At 38.1% G+C, this 22,024-nt stretch overlaps 3 protein-coding genes and 2 long non-coding RNA genes across 7 annotated transcripts in view; 3 read left to right on the top strand and 2 right to left on the bottom strand.

Annotated features, from left to right (window-relative positions):
* LOC111323760 (uncharacterized) overlaps positions 1-2,883 on the top strand; it is a 16,672-nt gene extending 13,789 nt beyond the window's left edge. Inside the window, exons 2-5 of one of the 2 annotated variants that reach the window (XM_088752757.1) lie at positions 961-1,024; positions 1,316-1,587; positions 1,812-2,040; positions 2,719-2,883. In XM_088752757.1, the coding sequence (XP_088608883.1) occupies positions 961-1,024; positions 1,316-1,587; positions 1,812-2,039 (564 nt within the window). In that variant the 3' untranslated portion in view covers position 2,040; positions 2,719-2,883. Of the gene's footprint in view, positions 1-960; positions 1,025-1,315; positions 1,588-1,811; positions 2,583-2,718 lie in introns of those variants that run through there. The other variant, XM_088752764.1, reaches the window with a different exon arrangement.
* LOC111323754 (uncharacterized) lies at positions 2,687-11,670 on the bottom strand. Of its 2 annotated transcripts, XM_088752743.1 has the most exons (8): positions 10,283-11,670; positions 8,317-8,885; positions 6,882-6,976; positions 6,532-6,688; positions 6,176-6,239; positions 5,014-5,291; positions 4,035-4,200; positions 2,687-3,796 (listed from the first exon to the last, which is right to left on the bottom strand). In XM_088752743.1, the coding sequence occupies exons 2-8, from the start codon at positions 8,698-8,700 to the stop codon at positions 3,774-3,776; spliced, it is 1,167 nt and encodes a 388-aa protein (XP_088608869.1). In that variant the 5' UTR covers positions 8,701-8,885; positions 10,283-11,670; the 3' UTR covers positions 2,687-3,773. The 2 variants fall into 2 exon arrangements, with proteins under 2 accessions (XP_088608869.1, XP_022782916.1); XM_022927181.2 differs by lacking the exon at positions 10,283-11,670 and having other exon boundaries at positions 8,317-10,254.
* Positions 11,671-11,689: 19 nt separating this feature from the next.
* LOC148742177 (uncharacterized) lies at positions 11,690-13,761 on the top strand. The gene is made up of 2 exons (XR_015998571.1): positions 11,690-12,287; positions 12,661-13,761. It is a non-coding gene; the product is annotated as an uncharacterized LOC148742177 (long non-coding RNA).
* A 2,409-nt stretch (positions 13,762-16,170) lies between these two features.
* On the bottom strand, positions 16,171-18,136 carry LOC111323744 (transcription factor LBX2). The gene is made up of 2 exons (XM_022927175.2): positions 17,622-18,136; positions 16,171-17,269 (listed from the first exon to the last, which is right to left on the bottom strand). The coding sequence occupies exons 1-2, from the start codon at positions 17,917-17,919 to the stop codon at positions 16,947-16,949; spliced, it is 621 nt and encodes a 206-aa protein (XP_022782910.1). The 5' UTR covers positions 17,920-18,136; the 3' UTR covers positions 16,171-16,946.
* Positions 18,137-19,813: 1,677 nt separating this feature from the next.
* On the top strand, positions 19,814-21,108 carry LOC148742176 (uncharacterized). The gene is made up of 2 exons (XR_015998576.1): positions 19,814-19,963; positions 20,290-21,108. It is a non-coding gene; the product is annotated as an uncharacterized LOC148742176 (long non-coding RNA).
* The last annotated feature ends 916 nt before the right edge of the window (positions 21,109-22,024 follow it).

Raw genomic sequence — 22,024 nt, 5'->3', positions numbered from 1 at the left:
GAGACTTGCCAAACTTTCATGCCAAAATTGACAGTGCAAGTGGCAAAAATATGGGAGACAAGTTTACCAAGATAACAATTTTTATAATTTGTGAGGCTTTGTGAAATAATTAATAATAAAGTTATTTTTAATTAATTATGTGGGAAATGTATTGATAGTTTTATGTAAATCATGTCTCTTCTCTAAAATTAAAAATGTACGTCTTTATGTGTATATTTTTGATAGGTTTGTTTGATGTTGGGCATATAACCCATAATGTATTCCTGGCTATTTAGTCACTAGCTTTGACTGTATAATTTAACAATAACTGTTGTGATAATTTTGTCTAAACATTCCAAGCTAAATTGGTTATTAAATTGCTAAATTGCTTATTATTGGTATTTATTCGCTAGCTTTGACTGTATAATTTAACAATAACTGTTGTGGTAATTTTGTCTGAACATTTTAAGCTAAATTGGTTTCCTGGCTATTTATTCACTAGCTTTGATCGTATAATTTAACAATAACTGTTGTGGTAATTCTGTCTCATTATTTTTAGGTAAATTGGTTTGAAATCTGGATATTTTAGACTATGGTGACTTACGAGCATGCAAAAGTAACCAAAATGACTATTGTGTTTATTGCAAGGGATTCGGTAAATATTTTCAAGGTTTATGGAGAGACTGTTGCTAACTTTGATTTTATCACTTCAGTCAAATAAAATCACTTTAAGTCGCCTTAAGTTGCCTTAAGTCGCCTAAAGTCGCAATGTTTTTTCTGCTAATTTTGCTTAAGTCGCCTTAAATCGCCTAAAGTCGCCCAAAGTTACGACGACTTTAGGCCCCACTGAGTAGGCCTATGAAGTTTCTCAGTGACCAAATATGGGTGGTGACCCTTCATTCTGACATCATATCTATTCACTGACCACTGCCTTTGAGACACTATCGTGCTAGATTATACCAATATGTGATAAATTTGCAGATTGGCGCACAGAAGGAGAGCTTTGCCTTTAAGCAAGCTGTAAAGCTCGGAGCAAACGTTGTAGGTAAGTAAAGGGGCAGCTATCAAACTCACCTATGTAAACTGACTCTGCGAGGGAGACCAACTGAATGAATTCAGACCAATGCAGAGGGTTCGTCACATTCCTGATAGAGCCGAGACGGCGAAAGGCTTTAAAACACTGATGGAAACTTAGAACTTTCGGTTTCATTGTAAGAAGCATATTCCTATATAGTTTTCTGCATCTACGATTATAACTTCTATAGTGATAAATAATTCAGGGTTTCTCCATGCATTGAATTAATGGTTGTCTATTTTCTTAACTATTGTTCATCAGATTTTGAAAACCTACAGGAAGCGTTCTTTTCGTTGGAAAACGGAAATGTAGAAGGCATTTTGGAAGAAATGTTCACAGGGATCGAGTTTATCAAGCAAAAACGCAATGCAGGATTATCGATTGTTAAAGTGCTTGAAAGACAACACTACTACGGTGCCGGAATAAAAAGGGATGGCTTCAGTGCTAACGTGTTGGACTGCCTACCAAAAGTCATCAACTCTGTATCCGAGGATATCTATTCCAATACAAGCAGACTTCTTAAATCCGTCAAAGTAAGGTCTACACACTGATGTGAATTATACCCCTTCTTAGATTTTTCGAGCCATTCCAGGTAGCTTAGTAAACACCCATTGCATCATTTAATATTTACAATGAGTGAGATCAATGTAGCTTCCTTCAGTTCCAGAAATATTGTGTTCACTATAGTTTCACGCTCTAAATCAAAACACTCATTCATATTTTGTTTGTTTGTTTTTTTAACGCTTGATGATTGCAGCATTTTGATAAGTCCTCCTCTCAGATGAGTGAAACATCTACAGATTCAGCTCAACAAAACTACAGTGGCTTAATTGATCAAGATTCCGTATCATTCAAAGCAACGGTTATCGGTATTTCTGTTACCCTATTTCTGTTCATAACTTGCTCCTCTGGCTTTGTGGGGTTCAAGCATCTGCGAAGAAAGATATCAAAGGAACCAATTGACTTAGAAGCTGGAGTAAAATGAGGTAAAGTCAATCCGTAAACTTTTGTGGAGCCATGGTGATTTTGCAAATTAACTGTGAACAAGAGATTTCCCAATAGTGAGCTAAACCAAATTTCACTATTGCCTTTTGTGTAGTTGAAAGGGTTATGATAACTTGCCATTCATGACAGCTTCTCGAGACGTGTCTTTTAAGGAAACAAGAAGTCATGTAGAGACATATCCTCATTTTCTCCTTGAGACTTAATGAACTTTCTTAAAGTTGAATCAATTTTTTGGATGGGAAGACATTTCTTGTCATGAGAATTTGCTATTGTTCCATGTTGGACGTTGAAGCAGCTTTTCTGTGAGCTGAGTTTACGTGCAGGTAATGTCTGCCTTCACTGCTTTTAAAATGTGTTTTGAAATTACCTTTGATTCAAATAGGCAGTAAATATCTATATAATAAACAGAACACCGTTGGTTTACAGTGCTAATTCTAATGTTTTTCTCGTACGGTATGCGATAGCCTTTTATTTGGTTGAAAATCAACAATATTTGAAGCGGAATTAAATTTATTTAAAAGAATTTTAAAGGAGTGGCATTTAATAACTGTTTATCTCGGATAATGCTATGCACTTAAGGGAGACCGGTTGAAGTACGTCTCAGTTTAGTGAATATTTATATCTATAAACTTCTTTCTTTGGTTTAATTTTTTTTCCAGGCGTTGTACAGGGTGTTTCTTTACAAGATTTCAAAAAGGTCAAGTTTCCTGCCATGTTTGAAAGCGTCCACTCCAATCCAATTCCATCCACTACCGTGCACATGTTGGTTAGAATAATTTACCTTCCTTATGAGCTGTATTAAAACACTGCTAAAAAGTTTCAAAGTTAAGCTGAATTGAGTGTCGAATGCAATCCACACTGCATTGGCTTTTCTTTACTAAGCCGATGATTCTTCTGAAGAAGTCTTGTCAACCTTTGAACCGATCCGATATCCAAGTAAAGCTAGTCGTAATTTGGTCACTCGCGATTCTGACAGTTGACTTGTTTTAAGTTAGATTTTCAATAACGCCTTGGATGTTTGAATTGTACTAATCTGCAGTTTTGATTGCTTTACTCAGTCTTGGATTTACCACATTCAATCGAAATTCGTACTATCGCACCATTTCTCGGGGTCGCCCTTTTTTAATGCAAAGGCGGAAACTTTGTGTATGGATAATTGCTTGAAACTATCGAGTTTCTAATTTATCGTTGTAAATTGTGGATTAAGGATAGTTTTAAAGATGAAACAATTTTAATGTAATAGAAAAATCCGAGCCCCAGATGGGGCTTGAACCCACGACCCTCCGTGATCTAGTCGGATGCTCTAACCACTGAGCCAATTTGTGGGCCTCGACTGGAACCGCATCGCGCGGCTACACAGCCAAGTATTAGTCAGCGCCTGTGAAACCACTCTAACCACTGAGTCAATTTGTGGGCCTCGACTGGAACCGCATCGCGCGGCTACACAGCCAAGTATTAGTCAGCGCCTGTGAAACTCACTAACAGCATCACGCTGTCACATTAAAGCATATCAAGATGCGGCCAACCAACCTCCAAATTGAGCATGTAAAGGTGAAAAAAAGATAGTTTTAACTTTATATAACTTGAGCATTTGTTTTTAAAAACAAGGTAAAGTAAAACGACAACAAAATTTTCAGTTTTACTTGTGAATTATTCGCATGCATGCTCGGTTTGCGACAGGATAACTTTTCTTTCAAGTTCATGGTCAGACATGTTAGTTTTCAGTGGACCGGGGTCCTGTAAACGAAAACGAAGAGAGATGAATTGCAACAGTTATAATTTAAAGGTAGACTAAACGTGAGATATGACTGAATGTTTTGTAAAGGAAGTAGCTATTTTATAATATTTAAAAACTTCAGCACTCTCACAAATATCATTAGTTTGTATCAAGTACAAAGGTATACAAGGAGTTAAAAAAACCTCGAGTCGTTGACGAAAATTAAGTATTACAAAATAAATAAAACCGATAACTCACTTGTAGCCATTCTGCAAAACTCGTACAATAAGCCCACAGTCAACATCAAGAAAAATACGATGAGAAGAATGTGAAAAGTTCTCCTAAACCAGAGCGAGTCACCATCAAGCAACTTCACCATGACGTCGATGTCATCCGCTGTCACTCTACGATTAAGAGTCTCATTCTAAAAAACAGTTAAACGGTTGCTGTGTCAATACAATAACGAGGAAAAAACAGTCCACTTTTAAAGGGAGCCTTATACTGACAAATTAAGATCCAGAGGTGAATCCCACCATTTTTTTTAAATACCATCCGAACCTGGATTCAGAAAACCGGCGTTCAATTTAAAATGTCTTTGTTTAGCCTTTCCACTTCCCCTTTGGAACTCCTCTAACGAGCAATAAACTTTTAAGGTAGCGGTCTGCGAGTCAAGCCGATCAATAAGAAGAAACTTTTCGATGGCGTGTAAACAAGGTAAGGCAAGTTGGTGAAACAACGAGCTGCCTGATTTAGGGATAAAAAGTGAAAAACCTTCAATTTAGCTCCATATGCGTTGAAGTGTCTCAGGGTCTCAGGTTTGCAAGGCCTCACTGAAGAGCACCTTTTGGTGAAGTGGGCTCCCTGTTAAAATATTGTTATTATTATTATAGTGTCCCAAACCTGCTAGAATGTATTCGAATTCTGTAGTGTGAGGCTGCAAGGCTTATACTACCGCTCCCGCTACCCGTCTTTAATTCTGGTTTTGAAAGAGGAGTTTGAGACAAAGTATCTTTCTCATAAAACACCCCAAACGGACTCGATTCAGAGTCTGGTGAGCTTATGATTTGGCTTGTAAGTCTCTCAGTTGTGCTCCTCTCAAGGAAACATGATCTAATTATGGTGGAAGTTATATGTGAGAGCCAATCACACTCGCAGATTGATAACTGACCTTCGTAAGTGTCTTCTTATGAGGTCATAACGCTAACACAGGAACCTGGAGTTATCTTTTGCAACTTACATGAAATACTTGAATGTGTCGTAAAATGATCTTTTTAACATCACGTTGTCTGTATTTGAAAAGGTTCCTCAAGCAGATCAAGTACTCGTTAAGGGTATGATGCTCGCGTCTAATGACAAAGCCAATTGAGTGTTGACTTGCGAAGAACTTTTTCACTGCCAGCAGAGTGTCATTAATATTGTGCATGAAGTATGAGGCAGTGTATATGTCCGCCAAAATCCCTTGCACTTCTCTCTTTTCCATGAGTGCTTTGTACATTTGGTAGAAGTCAGTGTATTCTAAATGATCGACAGAAGATGATTATCATCTACGATGAGTAAATGGTAATAGGACTGAGTGGCGTACACGCCGAATTGTTCAGTCAACACGAAATCCGATCCTTCATTAATTAATTCTGTCAATAATAAAATGAAAGAAACTCAGGATTGAGAATGTAATAGCGAGAAGTACCAATCTGTAAAATTTTATTGAGCTTGAGATAGAGAAATAAATGATTTTTTTGTATGAATACGAGGCCTAAGGGCGCGAACAAGCAGCCGTTGTTACCATGGCAAAAAGAGTGCTTTGACCTTTAAAAAGGATATTTTTGTGTATACCCCTTGAGTGCTTACCCACTTGCAAAATTGGAAGGGGGTTGGATATTTTCTTTTCTTAAGCTGTTTGATTCTTATAGACTGACTGATTCTCAATCAAAACAAGGTTCATTAGGGGTTAGTATTTTTTAAATCACCAATTCAATAACATTGAGTATTAACTTTCGCATTTAAAAAGTCTCGGGATGTCTTGTTACCTTCAGTAAGTATTTTATGCGCAAGGTTTTTTTTTGGTTTTGTTTTTGTTTTTATAGTAGCTTTTGCTTTGAGGCATCTTTGCTGCCATAGGTTTCATCCTGCTTTGCAGTTAATGATCAAGTTTTGCATGTATCGGCATAAACCAAGGAAAAATTTAATTGAAACGTTTGTCGAAAATCTGAGAGAAGACGGAAACCTTTTCGAGAAATTAAAAGAGAAACTTATTGATAAACATGCCTTGAACATCAGTGCGTGATCAACCTTTCATAAAAGATCCTTTGAAATCAGTGCGTTGTGTTAATTTGCACCAAGGTGTCAACGGGTGTATGAAAAAAGCGGGTAAATACTCTGTATCACGTATTGTGAGTTACCTTTGACATTTGCAGCATGCTTCAGAGCCTCGTCATAGGCGTTACTGTCTGCAATAACTGCAACCTGCGTCAAAACCACCATGTGTCAGAATAATAGTAAATTTAAACTACTTCATTGTGGCCTCTAGGAGTTTTAAAATTACATGTATTAATCAAAGATTTTGTATTGAGTTGATTATTAAATATAGTTCTCATTCGAACAATTAATTTGCTTTTTATAATTTTCTTTGGTCACTCTGACTATTACTTTGAAATTTGTAACATTTAATAGAGTTAATGACGGTGAAATATTTAAAAAAAAATTGAAAATATGGAGAGTATAACTTTTACTCGCTTAGGTAAAATGCATACAGTACCTTAACTCCAAGGAAAGATTCCCTTTGTTTGATGGACGAAGACGTCAGGGCGCTCGTAAAAGTGGCCGTGAAGAACGAACATAAGACAAGGCCGATTAGAATCCACAAGATGCCAAAAAAACGAGCCAAATATGACTTGGGGGTCCTGTCACCATACCTGACCGGTTGAAACCAAATGAAATGTATGATAAGGAGAGTCAATTGAAAATCTGGTGATGAGTATGAATATGAAGCAAAGTGAATCAACTTGAGAAAGCGAGCAAAATTGAGGTGATTGTTTATGAAATTCAATTGATAAGAACGGTAAGCAAAGAGCTAAGTTGTCTGTTCTGTCAGCCAGTTTATCGTACCCTACTGTAGTCATGCTCACAAAAGACCACCAAATGCCCTCCATGATTCCATGCGTGAAAGCGCGCGGGAAGTGATCTGGATTCCCAACGGTGTCCTTCGATAAAGACAAAAGTTACAAATTCGTGAGTAAAGAGGATGCTAGTGTATATCATATTGCCTAGAAAGGATAGTTACAGCTGGTTAAGTATACAGTTCTGAGCAATTTCAATTTTTTGAATGATAAATATGGCTAAATAGTTTCTTTGTAGTCTTTTCCGGCCCACTGATAGGGCCGAAATGGATCCATGTGTCATTGGGCACCCACTGGCCCACTAATGACACGAGGAGTGTACTGCAGAACAAGTGCATTGAATGGGTCTATCACGTGGTCTGTTGACCAAATCCAGAAAGGTGCTCCATGTACCGCTGGTCAATCTTTTGTTTCACGTCTCTAGCAGCATGATAATATCATTTCTCTTCTGATCCCACAATTCGAATAAAATCGAGTAATACGTAAAAAAAAAATCTCACAACTCGTGGAAAGAAAGATTGAATTCTATAAAATCCGATTAAATTTTCATCAGTTGAGGTGACTTTCTGGCGGTGAAAAGCCTTACAGGACCTCTGAAATTTTTCTATAAATGTATGTTAGATCGTTATTTTAAAATCGAACTGCTTGTTTAAAGGCACTGAAGTATTTTTCTTTTTGTCTAAAGCCTGTTTAAACATGGATTAATTGAAAAAATTTGGATAATTGTTTGCAAAACAGTCCTTTCTTATTGCACCATCTGCCTTACCGATATCTCATAATTTATCATTCCTTATCACGTTTTACTAAGAGGCCTGATTATTGAAAAAACGGCTCTGAACTAATAACTGCATTTTTCTTGATGCTCAACCCTCGAAATTGCATAGAATTTGGATCTCATTATTAAGGCAAAAGTGAACCATTTGTTTGACCTCAAGGATATTCAATTTCTATAAATATCTCTATTTCTAATTTTGTGTACCTTAAGAGCACTTCCGATTTGCATTTTTAGCTATTATTTATTTATCTTGGACATTGTCGTGCATAAACATAAATTTGACGCAAGTAAAAGGAGTGACGTTTAGGTTTTCAAAGGCTAACATCTTTCAAAAATGCGAAATAGGATATTTTTTCAGCGGAAACTTGTAAATGTTTCTTTAGCAATAAACACATTATTGAGCGAGAAATGATTCTTAAGAGTAAACTTTCCAAATGATTGACTGCAACGGCGTTAATCGTGGCTTGCACTTTAACAGCATCGGAGAAGATGACGTTTTATTTTACTAGTCTCTCGCCAACTTACTGGCTAGTCTCTCAGCTAAGTTACTGACATACACAAAAATGTTTTCATCGTAGAACATAAGAGCCATTAAAAAGATTTAGAATTGAATGAAATATATTTTAAGACATTTATGATATGTACCTACCAATGCCCAAATCAACAGGCCCGCTGAACATGTCATCAGCAGCGTTATGACGACAACTGGCCATGTATCTTTCATAGCACGTACAACTAAGTCTCGTGACTGATCCTGCATTTGTTGTTTATTCACAATGAAGACAAAACCTGGCGATTTCATGACTTGTACGTACTCATGGCCGCCATATTTGTTTTCTACGTTGCTTTGCACAGGCAAAGCAATGTCAGCTGTTTTCTGCGCGATAACTTGATTGAGTTGTTGTAGATCTTCGGTGGTATTTGTACTGTAGTTCACATGGCAGTCTACTCCCAAACATATTTTTAGTGCTTTGTTGACAACTTCGTATACAATACCTTTGAGTTTGGTTTCAGGTGCAGAGCGTTTTTCCATTTTTTCACTTCCCTGGCTTCCGTCATCCTTCAAAGAATCATTCGTCTCTTTATTGTTATAAATATAAGGTGGCCTATTCAGCCACGAGACGAAAACATCAGGTCTATCACCTCTTGTAGAGCCTTCAGTTGTTGTACCTGGGCAAGCTAAAGAATTATCCTTTTCCAGACTGACACACAAAAAGTCTAAGTCACCAACAACCAAAATGGGAAGAAACGCAAACACCAATGAGTCAATGATCTTCATACTGTCATCCAACCCTATTTACTTAAGGATCTTGGTGACAAACTATTGTATATCTCTCTAATTCAGCTGCAAACAATTTCTTTTAAAATCTTTGTTAGCTGTGTCGAGAATTCATAAAATGACGTTTTCTTGGTCGCATTTGGTCCTTAGTGGATAGTTCAGCTAAACTGAACATGCAGTTGCGCTGCTCTTCCTTTTCCCTCGCGCGCACGTCATCGATCTAGATAATTATGTAGACGATTGTCTGAATAATTTATCCGGTTGGAGTGATAGAAAGAGACTTTTGTGCATAAAACAAAGCTGATGGTGTGCTTCTGATGGTATGTTGAATTAACATTTTATTTACTTCTTTAAACTCTCCGAGGGCCGAGCATACTTGGATGTAAGGCCGCTGTATTGATCAATATTTTATTATGTGTTTATCCAGCTCTCGCTTTTGCATTTAAGAGGAATTCTGTCTTTCCGGCAAAGAAAATGTTTTTTAATACAGCAACCAAAAAAAAAAAGCCAAATTGAAATGTAATTCAGTCGAGTTACATCGTGTCGCTCTGAAAACACTAAAAATGCTCCATTTGGTAGTGGAGATCCTCTGATAGTACTTGGCAGTCGATGTACTTCATTACCTAATGAATCGTGAAATATTGGGTTCACTGCCGAGATCTAAATCATATCATTTTTTACAACATTAACTGTTTGGCCTATGATATGTGGTCAGTGAAAATTATTTTGTTAACATTTTCACAACTTGTACTGTAGTTTTGTGACATCATACTGAGCTAAATCCAAAAAGATGTTCAAAGATTGCGTCAGTTATCTTATAAATTAAAATTAACTTATTGCCAATACATCGAAAGATATGCGAAGCCCTTTATCTGCTTTATAATACGGCATTACCCTAACCTTGTCCATTTTATGCAAAATAGATGATAAAGTTCCTGGTATGCTTTTCTGATATAATCTTCTAAAGTTTTTAAATTAGAGTTTATTTATTACTTTTTAAAGTCAAACTTGTAAGTATAAGCTGCAGGTGGTAAGTTGGGTATGGTAATGAAGACATCTACGTTTTTAGAAAACGTAGGGATGTTAGAGACATTTAAACATTTTCAAGGGAAGCGTCAATTCTGTTTAAAATACAATTTTTTTTAGTGGGTGCTTAGCTTGCAGTATTTGAATCAGACTTTCCCCCGAGAAAGGAGCCGAGAATTACGTTTCGTGGTCAGTTTGATAAATTTAATTTAAGGCGCCATAAGTTTGGAGAGGGATCGAAAAGGCGCCAACTGTTGGTGCCACAACTGTGTTTGACGACTGTCATTATTAAAGCCGTATCTTTACCAACCTTATTCGTTATGTCTCCACCTGAAAACAAGAGCTCGCTGCATAACTGACGAACATGTTAGCTCAGATGCCAAGCGAATAGCCTGCGTAGCTGGTGAATTTATGGCCCGACTGGGATGAAAATAAAGGTGTTGTAGCCGCGAAAACTAGCAAAGGAGCCTTCTCCTTATTTTTTCTGTTCCAAGCCTCTCGCAACTTCACTCCATAGCTCTGCACCGTAAAAACATGAGCTGCACAGGCTACCCAGCGTAACAGGCCAGTCAAGAGAGATTTTGACGGAGGAGACAAATTAGAGGGAAATTTCAAAAGTCGGAGAAGGACACCTTTCTTACAGTCTACACACATGACAAATAGGATACCAGAAACCAAAAAATATATGTTTACATATAACATAGAGTGGCTATTTATTATTCTGCCGCGGAAAGTATACTTTTCCTCAGTTTCGCACTTTCTGTGCGCAAGAGAGGGTCAACCTCTTTGATCATATGTAAATGGAATTTGCGCACTACAAATATTAAACTATTATTATATTATTATTATTATTATTATCAACTTCCATGTAGATCGCCAAGAAATATATTAGCCGGGAGATCAAGAATTTTCCGCATAGCTTAACCGCCGAATTACGAAGCTTGATTCGAAATACGTAGCCCATTTGAAAATGAAAACGTTATCACTGTCAAAGTATACGTTTCATGGCGGAGAGGGACATTATCTTATTGTAGTTGGGGAGCCGTGAACGGCACATTACGTTCTGATGCATGGGGCTTGGTCACACAGTGTCAATGAATTGATGATGAGAACAACGTTGGAAACAAGTGGGATGCTGTTTATCCCGACTTATTGTTCAACAAAAGATGAATACGCCAACAACTAAATATATAAATAATAAACGGAGTAAATGAATGATTGAATAAATGAGAGGAGGAATCTTTAGTTTAAGGTGAATGCATGTCTCTCTTTTCCACCAAATCACAGCATACTGACCGATCCACTGCTCATCTCAGCATACTGACCGATCCACTGCTCATCTCAGCATACTGACCGATCCACTGCTCATCTCAGCATACTGACCGATCCACTGCTCATCTCAGCATACTGACCGATCCACTGCTCATCTCAGCATACTGACCGATCCACTGCTCATCACAGCATACTGACCGATCCTCTGCTCATCTCAGCATACTGACCGATCCACTGCTCATCTCAGCATACTGACCGATCCACTGCTCATCTCAGCATACTGACCGATCCACTGCTCATCTCGTCAGGAGACTCATCACCGGCAGGCGAGCAACCCGAGTAATTCAAACATTGTTTGATCAAGCTACTATTTCATATTTCAATAGCTGTCTGAGCAATTTCTTTCAGGATTACTTTAAGAAAGGCATACCTAGCTTTTTTTTTTTTACTGACGCTCGTTTGTCTCGTTTCATGGTCTAAAATTTGGCACTTCAATCTGATTTTTCGTGTTATTTTTGTTTGTGCTCAAACAGAAATTTTTTCTTTAATAATTACTTTCAACCCATTAACTTTTTATTTTACTCTTTGGGCGTCAGGATACAATTGAGTCACGTCCTTTGCCCCTAAAATCTCAACAGGCCGACGACATTTATTAATTTCACGGAAGCTAATTACGATTGAACTTTGTCTGAGCAAATAAAGCCGTACAGACAGTGATTGTTTTTAATTGATACCTCTGTCGATATTGATGACAGCCGAGTTACTTTAGCAAACCACAGGACTAGAGAGGCGCCAGCTGTAGTCTCAGATAACTGATATCAAATGCCGGGATAATACGATTACCTCCACCACCGGAAGAATTATCTAATTACTGTCAGAGCTTCAGTAAAATTAATTAGGTGTGCATACCTCTAACTGTGTGATCTGAGTGAGAAAAATGCCTGATTTCTTTTATCAATACCTGTAACTTTTCAAGAGATTAAGAACGGAGGTCGTGGTCAAGATGCCGTAAGAGCTTCATGAGTGAACAAGCGATCACTAAGGTGGACGTACTTTATTATTCTAGTCAGTTTTTCTCTTACTATGATCGCTCTCAATTTGTTCGTGTGTAGACCCTCATAGTTGGCCGCAGAATTACAACAAATATTGTGGCAAATTGTAAGCGCATTTTCACTCTATGAAAATAGATCTAAGTTATATCTAGAATCGGTAAGCAGCCCAGCCGTATTTTTTGCTGTTTACACCAAGGACCTTTACTTTTCCCCCGAGAACTAGAGATCAGTACAAAATCCCGCCTCAACACATATGTAACAATTCAGCTCCTCCTATTATTTGTTTTGTAGAAAATTCAACAAATAAAGGAGAAAAACTTGGAGAGTTTTTTTTTAAAAACAGAAATTTGTTTACTACGTTTAGGAATCAAAAGTTTCAGATGGACGTCAACTATTCTTGATTGCAAAGTGGATTTCCCATGAACTCAGAGTTCAAGGAATGAAACCGTAGAGGGAGACTAGAGTTGAAGTGTAAGAACAATTCTCCAAACCATCTTGTCTCACATTCCTTATTTCAACGTCGGAGGTACTTAGCAACTGAATGACGTCTTCCATATCAGTTCAAACTCTACCTGTCGGTCTGCACTGAATATACAAGCGAAGAAAGTCTCAGAAGGAAACCAGGGTTATCGAATGTTTACCACCTTACAGGAAACAAATCAAAGCTGTGCACTGGAGACTAATTAGTAATTGATATTTATGGAACTTTGTACAATGCCGGATCACATACGAAAAATTTCACATCCTCAGTTTGGCCTTCCTAAAAGTTGGGTGCAGTTAAGATAAGCGGCTAACTTCCCAGAGTTTCAACATAGTCAAAACAATAACTTTTGTTTCGTGCAGAAAGAATAGTATAGCTTCGTGCAACCGCTTTTAGTTGCTGAAAACCAGAATAGATACCGGTCAGTGCTCAAAATTAAACAATGCTTTGAAATAGCTAGATGTTTACTCAATTAAAGCGGAGCTTTGTATAACTGACGATCTGTTTATTGCATTCTGTTAAAGTGGAAGCTTAACTTAGCTGAGAAGAAAGAAAACATAAGCACTCATTATTATTTTAACCGGAATCACAGAGGTCTCTGTTTTAGAAACTCTTGTTTGTGACATCTATTTTTGATCAGTCAAAACACAAATCCGCTGAGGCCAAGTATTGCATGCATCAGACCTGGAGACACTTTTTCGAAAAACCTAAACTCATCCGTCGCGTTCCAATTGTTCAGTCCTAGGGTGGGCATACAGTGCATAAAGGTCCTTTCCTTATCTGATAGATGCAGACATCTCAGTTCATTTTAGGGGATCTAGTAGACCTTATGTCAACCTCTAAGATTGATGTATCCGATCAAGAGATAATTTTTTCCCCAGTCAAGTTAACAGAACTAAATATTATGGCATTCTCTGTGGAGTTTATTTTGTTAAGGAGGTTGTTCCTAATGTTAATAAAATGATCCGGGTAGAGTTGTTCTGAGAGTTGGTGAAAGTTGAGTTTTCTGGCGGGTTTTGACTTTTAAGTTAGAGATTCTTCCCTCTTTGCATTTCTATCGGTCCTTGCCGATTCTTCTCAGTGGTTTTACCTCTCGCCACTATATTGTTATCATTATTTTGTCACATCCTTCAACTAAATCAGTTGTGCGATCTTGTTTCAGAAAGAAGCTTCGTTTGGCCCCCGATGCCGACTCCAATACATCTCAAGTTTCTTTCGATTTTCACTTGAAAAAATTTGCTTTCAATCGATGAATGGCGTTTAAGACCAAAATATATATACTGAGAAGTCCCACGCCGTTTCCTATCACGTTACTTTCTTTCCTATAACAGATTACCAAACACCTATAAAGAAAGAATACACTTAAATGGTGTCGATACTTGAGGGATACCATTTTGGAGGACGTTCGTGAAGTTTCACTAGGCTGTTAGCGTAGCTTAGCAAGAGATTTTGAAGGAGGGAACTGATAAAAGTATGCCGCACCCCAGATCGGTGAGTCGGTCGACTCCATATTGTGATGGAAGGAATTTGCTTTTCTTAAAAAAATTTAATAGTTTAAGGGATTTAAGAATTAAGCTGGCATTACTGGCCATTTTGGACCACACTGCCTTTCATTACTGAGCTGTGGTATGGCTATGTTATAAACATTGCTAGGTATTTCTTAAGCTTTGTTTCTCGATGAATGTACATAAACGATAATTGTAACCCTTGTTAAGAAAGAATAGAAATGAATTACCATGTCCGTGTTTGAATACACATTCCTCTATCTGAATTTCACTTAAATCCCTTTGAATATCTGTCGCAAGAAAATTAATGACTGTTTTTCCATTGTGTTCCCCTCAGGATTCCAGTCCATTCACAGGACATTCCACCTCTGAAATCCATATTCCCAAAATGTTGGAATGTAGGCAATTTGATTCGATGAAGAATAATACCAATCTGCCTATGAATAGTTAAAGTTTTAATTTATTGAAAAAATATTCTCTTATCAGTTTCACCGAAACGGTTTGTTGAATGAGTTCTGTGGGCAGTTTCTTGTTGTTACATATTCATGAAATATTTTAACTAAAGCCTACAGTTTCCCTCTATCCGGCTGTGTTTATATTTGAAGGGAATAAATATTATTATGTGATGCGTGATGCCTCTTTCCAGTCAATCTTTTTTCTTTAAACTGTAAGCACGATACACGGAGATCGTAAAGTAAAGCAGCCAAAACGACCTATAAGTGATAATCTTAGGTTTAAACGCAACCGCGACCTCACAGTTCACACGCCAGTCCATGATTCTGTTCTAACTTTAGCGGTTGCAAGAATAATCCTTGTTAGCAAAGGAAGAAACGACGTTAGATTGTCGACATACTCGGCTCAACATTAACCTTTGCCAAATAACTGCTTAAAGCTTTTTGGTGGACTATTGTGTCGACGCTAAGGTTTAAAGCGCCATAAATCACTGCAACTGTCGTACACGAGTGTCAAAATGAGATGGATTGTGTTTCATCCGAAAAGGCTATTGTTCCGTAATCCGGAATTCCCAACTTGTCGTGGTTCGAGTTCTAACGTCACAATCGAAGCTAGAAGGGATCAGCTGAAGTTGTTTTACCAATAGGAGAATGGTTGTTACATTCATCATATTTTTATGTCGGCGACAACGAAATGAATGATCTAGAATAGGCAAAGAAGGTAACTGGGAGATTCGTAAGTTCAGCGGAGGTTGAGTAACATTGCCTCACCTTTTGATAGCGACTCGAGAAATTTCGACTTTCTAAAACTTCCAAGATGTGCTCGTTCTTTGGACGATATGATTGATAACCGACAAGCAGGCTTTTAATACTCAGTAAGAAATAATTATTGAGAAAGAGTTGCTTTCAAAACCGTCACCGCAAGAAAAACAGTCATTTATCAGCCTTTCTGACGAGTTCCTCCCTGAAGCAATCCATCACAGTTTAAAGAGATAAACGCTTGATAGCCAATCTTCAGCTCTTTGATGTAGATGAATAGTTTAGCACCTTCTAAGTTTATAAATCATTTGTGAAAGGTATTGGTCGCATTCGATTCATCTTACCCGACCAATCGGCAATCTGCCGCAAGAAGATAACACATGGAAGTTGGCACATTTCATATTCCGTTCAATAAGTTAGCCGAATGCTTTTTTCCACCAAATTTGGCTTGGTGTTTTGGTTACGTGCTTTCATGTGATTTAAGAATGTAAGGTTATATGAGTGACGCGAGGGAAATCTGACTGATACAGAGGGACCTGTTCACAGACCTTCTATCCTCTTGAATCGTGGTCGTAGAAAAAAAACACTTATTGTATTAGTACTGGTTGCTTTGTAAAACTAACTCAGTAAATAAATCTTGAAATATCCTCTGGGAGTGACAATGGATACAACAAAACTTTCATCTATGTTATTTATTTCCATGCACACCAAAAGCTGAACTTGACAAATATGCAATATTTATAACCCTTCGTAATTTTAGCTATGAATGATGCTCTGGTTTACTGTTTTATCTTTTGACACCGTCTTGCATAAAGTACACATGCTAGATTTGAAGAAATTATACAATGATAAACCAATAAAATTCGAGTGGAGGAAAGCAAACGAAACGCAGGCATACAATTTTTAACCACGCTAGATTTTTAAAACGCAATATCCGGATCTTGTCCCTGACCTTTCATTCGACAGTGAAGCCGACCGACTCTGTGAAGTTGGATAAGTAGACAGCCAGTTGATTTATCGTTCATTTAGCATCTTACTTTAGATGTGTCACTGCATTCAGTGATTTATGAATGTGGCCGGTACAGCCTAACCAGAGTATTTAACCTTGAGACAAATCATGTTATTTAAGAAGATTTCTTCAACAGACTCATTAAAAAGCCAACTAAAGAGGCGCAAGCTGTCTACTACAAACTCAACAAGTAGTCTCTTTGATCTTTGATAGGAGAGAGTCGCTTTTGAGTAAAACAATTTCCGTACTTGAGGCAGGAAATTTCCAAATTTCAGGTTCAGTGTCCGTAAAAGAAAATCCGTGTTTTGAGAAAATGGATTCTGCAAAAGAGTATACAAGAACAAAACGAGCGCTTACTTGTTGCATTAGGTGGATTATGCACATATAAGACTGCAGAGTGCCGGAAGAAACCTGAATGTGTCAATTGAACCACCTTGTAAGACATTAAATTTCCAAACGCTTGCACAGTCGGTTCACTTGCTTATTGTCCATAATCTTCGCTGCTTGAACGTCGCTTTTGAGTTCCTCAAGATCCCGTCGAAATTTCGCCCTTCTGTTCTGGAACCATGTGATTACTTGTGCACCAGAAATTCCCAGAGAATGTGCAATTTCGTCTCTATCCGAAGGGGATAGGTACTTCTTGTAAACAAATCGTCTCTCAAGCTCAAATATCTGTTGATTCGTGAAGCATGTTCTCGCTTTTCTACGTTTTCTGGCGTTGAGTCTTGCTTGAAATGCCATAAGCTTTTGCTGAAGGTTCCTTGAACCTATAAGATGGTAAGTACATTATAACTTTAATCGCGGTACAGAATTTTATACACCACACAAAATGTCTCCTTGCTGAAGGAATAAAAAAAAGAAAAGCAGAGAAAAGAAAAACAGCTCGCATGAGTTATGCAAATCGTAAGTAAACATCAATGCTGAAACTAGCTTTCGATTGCTTCAAAATTGCTTCAGGGTCACTAAGTATTTGTTCAAGGCTGCGCAAGCAGATTACGATTTAAATTTTGAGACGTGTTCACCAGAGGGAATGAATTAAAAATTCTAAAGTCTAATACTCTAACTTAAGCTTCCTGGCTTTTGTTTAGTGGTAAATTAACGCCAGGAGTTAGATCTCACCTATTTCGGCGGTTTCTGGTTCTTCAGATCTATCGTTCGGTAAATTGCTGCTTGTAAAGTCCTCCAGAGTTAAAATAGCTGGAGGTGATTCCGTAGAGGTTCCTTGTGAAGACCAACGAGGCATTTTCCTTGTAACTGATGAATGTTTCTTTGGATGCGGGGCGCTGAGAATTGCTTCGATAGAAAATGGCAACACTCTGTTATTAGTGGTTTTGTCCGCACTGTGTCCCGAGTTTCTCACATCCAAGTCGTCCTCGCCTAAAGAAGACAAATTGTTTCCATTCCTTTGTGTCTCCATTGTGGTTAGTGTCTTATAGAAGGCGATCGAAGCGTAGACAAATGTTGGTTTGATATCTCGTGGCACAGTGAAAGAAGGCAAAGTAGGTCTGTAGTGCCGCGAGCCTTTGTAACCCACCAGGCGCAAGCCACCTCTGAGTATTCACCCAGCCTGTGGATGCGTCAATTAAATTATACAGCTTGTGCGAAATTGATGACTAATTAATTAAAGTATTTACCTAAACCAACGACCAATCAGCTTTCGAGAGCGCATGGAGTAATTCAATTAGCGGGACAGCCCGTCAAAGTTGGATACCGAAGATAAATTGAATTAAACTGTCAACGCTATCACAGTAACCTTGTTAGGACAAAGACAACATTTTAGAAGCTGCCAAATCACATTTGTAGATGAAGTGGTTTGAGCAATTATCTCACAAAACACGAGTTTTTGAGTCAACAGCTTTTAGACCATACGGCCCTGTTACTTTCCTTTGAAAAACGCAAAATGATATGCGTGTTTCTCGAAGCGGATTAGGTTACACGAATGGAAAAACTACTCCATAGTGTTATCCCGCGGCCAAAGAAAAATTATCTCTAACATCTCCTAATTAATTTCGCCTTTTGTCTTTTCATTGACGCGATATCCCAAAGGAACACGCACCTCAGAAAGCATTCTCTTTGTTACCACAATAGGACATGCATTGCCCGCATTCTTTACTCAGGGTTAGCGACGACCCTATTAAGCTCCTAAAATTTGTGACATTTTAAAACGAAAGCTATTAAGGTCCCGCTTCGCAGGCTCCATGTTTGCTCTCTTAGTGTTTTAAGCATTCCGCGCGTTAAGACGGTTCTCGAAATCCATTTGCTAATTGGTCGTTGTATAATTTAGCAAAACAAACCTTTGACAGTTCCTTGAAAAAAAAAAACATTTTATTTCTTTTATTTTCAAACTTGGCTGGTAAAAACCGTTATATCAGCTGTAATTAGCTGGCAGCGTTGTAGACATCTGTGTAAACTGTAGACTAGCGACTGCTTTTAATACCATTAGCAATGATTAATGTTCCCTTTAATCTTCTCCGATTCGTTTGTTTTTAAAAATTGACTTATAAAGTTAAGAAGTCTAAAAAAAGAATGCTCTTCTTTGGAAGCTGTATTCGATAAATGTTTCTTCTATTCAATAGAAATTTTGAAAATTCAAAATCTTCAAACTTAAAAATCCCATTTTGTCGAGTATTTTCCCCAAACAACTACAAACTTTTGAATCTGTGCGAAATTGCAACTGTTTGAATCTGTTATCAGGTATCCCGCCTTAAGTTACATTTGCATTAATACTTATTTTTGTTCTTCTTTCTTTTCAAATTTTGAAAAAAAATTCTGGGGAGTGGGTCATTTCTGGTAATTGTTCCATTGATTCAGATTTTTACTGAGGGGGCAGCTGAGAAACATTTGGCAGTAGCCCCCACACGAAAATAAAAGTTGAAATAGTGTAACTGGGGTGAAATTTGAATTGAATGGGAGTTGGTTTTTGGTAGGTTTTTTAGATATGCTGCAATACTTGATAAGAGAAATTATTGACAAGAGGATCAGTGATCTGAGCCTGCAATGCGCAAAAATTGTCTCGCTGTCTCATGTCAGTGGGCCGTGCAGTTTCGCTGCGAAATGTGAAAATGCGAGACACTGACAGCTTAAAAAATAGAGATATACGTCGTAGAAGTGATTTCGGAAGGATAAAAATACATTTGCGAACAAAGGAATTTTCACACTTCTTATTCTGACAACTGAGGTTTTTTTTTTCCGCGAGCACAATCTTTCGTGGTGACAAACTCATCAATAACATAAATTTACCCCACCTAAAAATGCTGGGTCAGGAAGCATTTGTTCTCGTTTAATCAAGTCTGGGTAGTTTTTGCGTAAGTATTGCGCTTCATTTCGTAAAATTTTAAACTGATCAAGAATAGAATGATTGCAAAGAAGTCTGAATGATGAAGCCATTCTTTTCTTCAGACACAATGGTCAACCAATTGGTTTCGTGGTCAACTCAATTCATAGCTGAAGAAATTAGTAAGGTTGGTTTTTTTTTACTTTCTCCTTTCCTAGTTCCTTTTTTTTTCCATCTCCAGTTTCTCAAAGCAAACAGCGGATTCGGTTTGTGTTGGGAAATGATTACGAATTCTTGTCGAAATGTCGCATCCTTGTAAGATGAAAAAGCGTCTCGTTCGTCCAAAATTTATAGTGTCCGGTCTTCGTGTCTTTCTGAAACAGGAAATATTGTCAGTAAATTGAAGGCTAATCTCCATATTTGAATGACACTGTTAACCAGTGCGACAATCAAAACCCTTTTTAACTAGAAAGTTCCCGCAGTGATAAAAATAAACTACCTCATTTTTTACAGGTATCTCCCTTGAAAGATTTGTCAGCGTCGCCGCTTCCTATCATTACCCTAAAAAGAAGTACATAAGAAGAGTTTGCTCATGAGAAAGAAAGCTCAACCGTCGAGTATGTTTGAAAACTGTCTAACGTCCGACCCCCATGAAATGACACAAGTCAGAATATTAATTACCTTTCTGCTGACAAATCAAATGAACGGTTCATCTCAACAGGTCGATCTTGTGCGGCCACAAACATTGTATTTGGGAACGGCAGGATACAATCTCAAACTGCATTTTTTTCACCAGTGAACAAACTGCAGCCGTTTTACCAAGGTCCTCACTCTTCATAGAATTGACTTGCCTACGACGTCTGCGAAAGAGATTAGAAGTATAATACTAGAAAGGGCGTCCATGCGACACTGATTCTTTGGGTTCTCTATGGACGAAAACTACAAGTCTGTGCGGGCTGCTATTTCAAATTGTGGTAAAATTAACTAAGAGAAAAAGAAAGCAGACAAAGATTTCGACTTGCTAATCGAGCTTGTACAGTATGATAAGCAAACTTCATTTCATGGACTTCATCTGAACATTTGCCCGAAAGGACACTTCGCCGCTTGGAACAATGAACGACCTTTAGAAGCACGAAGTTGTGTTATTTCCCCCTCTTTTTAGCCTGATAGCACTATCAATGTTTTTATTTGAGAAATAGCGCTTTTTCCTGGATAATTGACATAGGTGCTAATGCCTTAATCTTATGAGGGGGGTAAAAATCAAGGGGCGTGTTCAACACTTCATTACTTTTTCCTTCCGTTGGTCTTGTAATAAATAATTACATGTGGGAATTTCTGTATTTTCTCCCCTACTCCTTTTCTTCTTCTCTAACTTTTCCAATGACGTAAGCGAAAATGTACGAGATCCATCACACTTATGAACGCATATTGGTTGTAAATATATGCCTCGTCAATGATACAATTTCTTGTTAATCTGGATTATATAAAAATATTCTGCGGATGTGACGTTTGTCATCTCCTTGATGGTTGCCATGTTGCGATAGGACTGGTGCCAGGCTCCTTATGATGTCCAGGGTTTCTCAGAGAAGTCAGTGAAAGCCGACCACAGTGATGTGGGAACTAAGTACATGTTTGACCAAGGAACGACTCGATTCTCTCCGGAAAACCATTTCCGAACCCTCATTTTGCAGTATCCAACTTGGCCGTTGTTGTTTTTGTATTTGCTTTTTTGTCATGCAGACCCTGTTGTGGATTTTGCACAACTGGCTTACATTTGTAGAATCGGAGCTAAAATCCTGGGTTCTGAATAAAAAGTAGACCGAATGCTCATGATTTCTTTAAAAACACTCGATTTGGGATTTAAAGCCATGTTTATAGCATAAGACACTTACTCCATTTAGATCTCACTTACGGCGATGAGCATTTCCTGAACCCCAGGAAAGTCCAGGAATCGAGGACATCTGGTTTACTAGTGAGAAGTTTGCAGTCAGCGATGCGTTGGTCCTCATCTCGTTTTCGCCCCCCTTTCATTGCTTGGACTGCTGTGTTCAAAGTGAAGCATAAGCGGCGATACCACCAACTGGCTAGACCTGGCTAACGAAGCAGGTTTGTCTCTAGCAGTTTTGCTAACAGTTAATGGCTTGGAACGGCATACTTCCTGCTGCGCCAGTCAAGGCCAGGGCGGATTTGCCAAGCTTCGTCCCGAAGCTGGCAGTAGTTTAGGAAATCGGATCTACGATTCAAAAGG

This window comes from Stylophora pistillata, chromosome 1 (genome assembly GCF_964205215.1).
Source record: "Stylophora pistillata chromosome 1, jaStyPist1.2, whole genome shotgun sequence".
NCBI lineage: Eukaryota > Metazoa > Cnidaria > Anthozoa > Scleractinia > Pocilloporidae > Stylophora > Stylophora pistillata.
Note: the sequence above shows the minus strand (reverse complement) of the source record. Positions and strands in the feature narration are given on the sequence as shown.